Source organism: Ailuropoda melanoleuca, chromosome 14, assembly GCF_002007445.2.
Source record: "Ailuropoda melanoleuca isolate Jingjing chromosome 14, ASM200744v2, whole genome shotgun sequence".
In the NCBI taxonomy this organism is placed as follows: Eukaryota; Metazoa; Chordata; class Mammalia; order Carnivora; family Ursidae; genus Ailuropoda; species Ailuropoda melanoleuca.
This window is the reverse complement of record NC_048231.1, coordinates 96,248,798-96,254,004: the sequence shown is the minus strand read 5'-3', so window position 1 is coordinate 96,254,004 and position 5,207 is coordinate 96,248,798. Positions and strand designations below refer to the sequence as shown.

Here is a 5,207-nt window from a genome sequence, read left to right as displayed (position 1 = left end):
CTACTCCTCACACATGTACATGGGAAGCATCTTGTATTTTTCTATTTACAGCAATGCGATGATTGAATTAATGTGTATTTTATAATAATCTGCATTATGGACTAAACCGCATATACTCTAAGGAGAAATCTTTGCAGTCTCATTCAAGACTATAGCTCTCATGATGAGTATGCTATCTTCACCCAGTGGGCAGTCACCATGTGTGCTGAGCACATGTTAAAAGGCAGTGCACCAGGTTGTATTTGAATATGTAATTTTTTTTTCTCATATCCAGGCACTTTTAAAGTAGACTGAAAGTTGAGGCTAAGTAGTTTGTAGACAGTAACCTTAATATAAGCTACCATTCAAAATTAATTAAAATTAATCAACTATTTTAACCACCATTAATAACTACTCATAGAAGACTTTGTTTTTTAACCTGCCGGCAAATTTCAGGAAAAAGTTCTGAGTTTCAAAGTATAAAATGGACACATTGGTATTTAAATCACAATACATAGGAAATAGAGGCACCTGGGTGGCTCAGTCGTTAAGCGTCTGCCTTCAGCTCAGGTCATGATCACAGGGTCCTGGGACTGAGCCCCACATCGGGCTCCCTGCTCAGTAGGAAGCCTGCTTCTCCCTCTCCCACTCCCCCTGCTTGTGTTTCCTCTCTTGTTGTGTTTCTCTCTGTCAAATAAATAAAAGCTTAAAAAAAATACATAGGAGATATTATCTTGTCCAATATTCTCTCTTGAGTGTCTTTCCCAAAGTTGATGAGTCTATTTAAAATATATATATATATATATATTTTTTTTTTTTCCCTTGGTAATGATCACATTGTTATTGGTTTTGAAAAATCTGGAGTCTGAAAAACTGTTATTACAAAGTGATGGCAAAGAGACCTTTTTTTGTATGTTTGGATACCATTAGTTCATTACAAAAGAGAGACATGGAAACTATTTACATGATGAAAGATCACAACTTCACTGGAATGGGCAAGTTCACTTCATGCCATTTTAATAATGATTTCAGTCTACATACTTTCTGAGAATGCCACCATCTCTAAATAAGAAACAATCCTTGTGTCTAGAACTATTTTGGTGCCTCCATATTTTAGGAGAAGAACTTTATCTTCACCTTTCACACAAACTGGTTGAATCTCTCCACACTTTCTTTTAGAACCCAGTCCAACAGCTACTACTGTTGCTTGCAACACTTGTCCTTGAGATTTTCCTGGAAGCATAATACCTCCTTTGGTTACAGTTTCAGATGCACTCCTTTCAACTAAAACTTGGTCAAAGAGGGGAAGAAAATTTCTAAATGCCTGCCCTGCCATGAATCTGGCCCTGTTCGTACTCTCAATAGAGTCCTTTGATGGCTATCGATTTAAGACATTATTGTTTGAATTGCAATTTGGATATAAAGAAATAAGCTTCTACAACCTGACCTACAAACAGATGAAAAATAACTATGAAATACAGGAAATCCTTTTTAAAATGTCTGAAATCCCTAAAGGGTAAATAGAAATAAGGAGATTTGAAAAGGACTTGAGATTAAAAACAAAACAAAACTGCTGAGGGAGGAAAGTTTAAGGTTTTGAGTTTCTTTTTCTTTTTCCTTTTTTTTTTTTTTTTTGATTTGTGCATGTGTGGTTTTATCTATAGATGACCTGTATTCATGATGTGAAAAAGTAAGCTGACAGGAAGACTCTGTCTTTCTCACTGGAAAGTCTAAGGAAAGAAATCCAAGGCACAAGGGTCACAGAAGAGTGAGAGGCAAATCCATAAAGGAGAAATCCAGAGGAAGGGAAGCTCCATATATGGTGTATAAATTCGACCAAGTCTTGGTACGGCCCCTGAACTACATATTCCTGGGACAACAGAAGGCTGATTTGATGAAGAATTGTGCTGCAACCCACTGCAGGTGTGACAGTTTCTAGTTAGAATCACATCAAATTAACTACCTGCTAAGACAAAGCATACACACTCTTAAGAATAGTACAACAAAATCCAGAGTACCCACAAAATAATGTTCACAATATCTAGGAAGCAATCCAAAATTATCCAAAGTAAAAAGAACAAGGATAATTTGACCCATACACAAGGGGAAAAAAAATAGCAATTAACAGTGAACAGCCCTGAGATCACTTAGATGTTGGAAATATAAGATAATAAATTTAAAATATTTTTTAAATCTCACCACAGAAATAGAAAACAAAAAAGAACAGAACAAAATATAAACTGAAAAACACAGCATCTAAGATTTTTTTTAAAAAGTAAAAAAAAAAAAAAAAAAAAAAAAAACTAAAAAAAAAAAAATTTAAAATTTTTTTTAAAAAAAAAAAAAAAAAAAAAAAAAAAAAAAAACATGAACCTAGCTTCAGGTGTGTAAAAATATATTAAAAATTATATGAAATACATAAATTTACAAGTAAAAGATCGATTAAATCCAAATATAATAAATATGGAGAAAATCACACATGCACACATCATAGCCAAACTGTTGTAAACCGAAAAAAAAAAAAAAAAAAGAGAGAGAGAGAACTTTAAAGGCAGCCAGAAACAAAACAATCCACTAATATTGGCAGAAAAGAATGTCTTAGGCCAGGGACTACTCATCAGACACACTAGAGGCCAGAATTGACTCGCACATCATACTTAAAATGCAAAAACCAAGCAAACAAAGCACCAAAACCAAAAATCAAACCAAAACAAAAAAATCAATCCACAATTATATATCCATACACCCAAGGTGATTATCTCGCAAAATGAAGGTATGATACATTTCAGATAACAGAAAGAAAGTCATTTTTCCAATATCAGACATGCTTTAAAAAAAATACGCCAAAGAAGATTCTTCTTGCGAAGGAAAATAATACCAAAGGATACTCAGATTTCCATAAATAAATAAATATTGGAAATGGTAAATACACAGATAAATATAAAATATATCTTCCCCTAATTTGATTAAATGCATTATTACTTTTTATTTTTTATTTTATTTTTTATTATAATAATATTTTTATTATATTATGTTAGTCATACAGTACATCCCTGGTTTTGATGTAAAGTTTGATGATTCATTAGTTGCGTATAACACCCAGTGCACCATGCAATACGTGCCCTACTTACTACCCATCACCAGCCTATTCCATTCCCCCAACCCCCTCCCCTCTGAAGCCCGCAGTTTGTTTCTCAGAGTCCACGGTGTCTCATACTTCATTCCCCCTTCTGATTACCCCCCTTTCTTTATCCCTTTCTTCTCCTACCCATCTTCCTAAATGCATTATTACTTTTTAAAGCAAAAATAATAATATTGATTTCTGTGCTTACAATGTATACAGAAGTAATACATTTTATATTTATAAAGCTTGGGTGCATTAAGTAAGAAAAACATATATGATTCCAGGTTTTCCTATGTTTAAGTGAAGGGGTAGAATATTAACCTTGAATTCACAGTGAACATTTAAACATGTATATTGTAATCTCTAGAGCAGCCATTAAAAATTTAATGGTAAGAAGCATAACTGAAAAATCCTGTTAATGATTGTAAATGGAATTCTAAAACAATAGTCCAAAAGAATACAGGAAAGGGAAAACAAAGAAACAAAAATGTGTACTGACAGGAAATAAACACTAACATAATAGAGTGAAATCTAACAATATCAACAATTACACTAAATGTTAATGGTCTAAATATTCAAATTAAAAAGCAAAGGTAATCAGCATGGATAAATAAACAAGGTCCAACTACAGCTTTCTACTAAAAATACACTTTAAATATAAATACACATTTGTGTTTAAGTTAGATAGAAAAAAAAATTACACTATGTAAATCAGAAGCATGAGAAAGTCAAGGTGACTATATTAATATCAATTATAATAGACATCAGTGTAATTACCACAAATAAGGAGCGCATGGAATAATGATAAAAGAGCCTATTTATCAGTAGAGCATTACAGTTACAAATAAACTACTAATAATAAGGTATAAAAATACATAAAGCAAAAATTGATAAAATTAAAAAGAGCAATAGAGAATTTCATAGTCTGAACAGGAGATCTGAAGCATCTCATAACACCTAAACAAAAATAACCAATATATTTGTGGAAGGTCTATTTATAATTGCTATTTATAATTACTAGGTTTTATTACATTATTAATCACCAAGATCATTTGATATTTTTTTTAATTCTGCACCAAAAAAAGAATACATATTTTTTTTCTACTTTATAGTCTAAGTTCCAAAGATAGGTCATATTCTGTTCAGAACATTAAAACAAGTCTCACTTAATGAAAAAGGACTAAAAGTATATAAAGCATTATCTTTGACCACATCGGAATTAAATTACAGATTGATAACAAAAATATATCCAGAAAAACTACAAATACATTCAAATTATACAACACATTTCTCTATCATCCATAGATAAAAGATAAATCACAAAAGATATAGTTCACTTGAATAATATTTAACAAATACATGCATATATAAAGATCATTGGAAGGGATATAAAACTGTTCCTTTGAAAGAAATATGTATCATTAGAAATGTACATTTGAAAATAAGGTCTAAAATTAATGACCTATGTTTCCACTTCAAAAATACAGAAAAAAAAACATAGTTTAGATTTTAAAGGGATAACACTACATAACAAAATAGGATTTGGACAAGCAATTGAATGATACTTTTGAAACCAGCAACTGAATGATACTTTAACATTCAAATATCAATCAAATTTTTTACATCTACAAAAATCTTGCTAGCATTTTGAATAGGATGGCATTAAAATTGGGGAAAACTGACATACTAAAAATATCAAATCTTCCTATCCATGAAAATGGCTCATCTCTCCACTTATTTAGATATTTTATTTCTGTCATCAATATTTTTACTTTCTGCATACAGATCTTGCATCAAATTTATTAGATTTCTAAATAACTTTCATTTTTTGGCTATTATATATTTTTTTTAAATTTGATTCCAGTCATTTATTAAAGGCTTATAAGTATATGACTGAATGCTTTATATTAACTTTTTCCCTAGGACCTAAACTCACTTTTGTGTTCTTGGAGTTTGTTATTGTTGTTTTGCAGATTCTTTGGCATTTTCTATTTGGGCAATCATTCATTTTCAAAAAAGGGCTGTCTTATTTTTCTTTCTAATCTGCATCCCACTTGTTTATATATGCTTTATTGTACCAGCAAGGCATTCCATCACAATTTTG

General features: G+C 31.1%; 1 protein-coding gene across 1 annotated transcript; it reads right to left on the bottom strand.

Moving 5' to 3' along the window:
- Positions 1-1,012: 1,012 nt before the first annotated feature.
- On the bottom strand, positions 1,013-1,315 carry LOC100467848 (10 kDa heat shock protein, mitochondrial-like). The gene has a single exon (XM_034642292.1). It carries the CDS (start codon positions 1,313-1,315, stop codon positions 1,013-1,015), a length of 303 nt encoding a protein of 100 aa, XP_034498183.1.
- Positions 1,316-5,207: the final 3,892 nt, after the last annotated feature.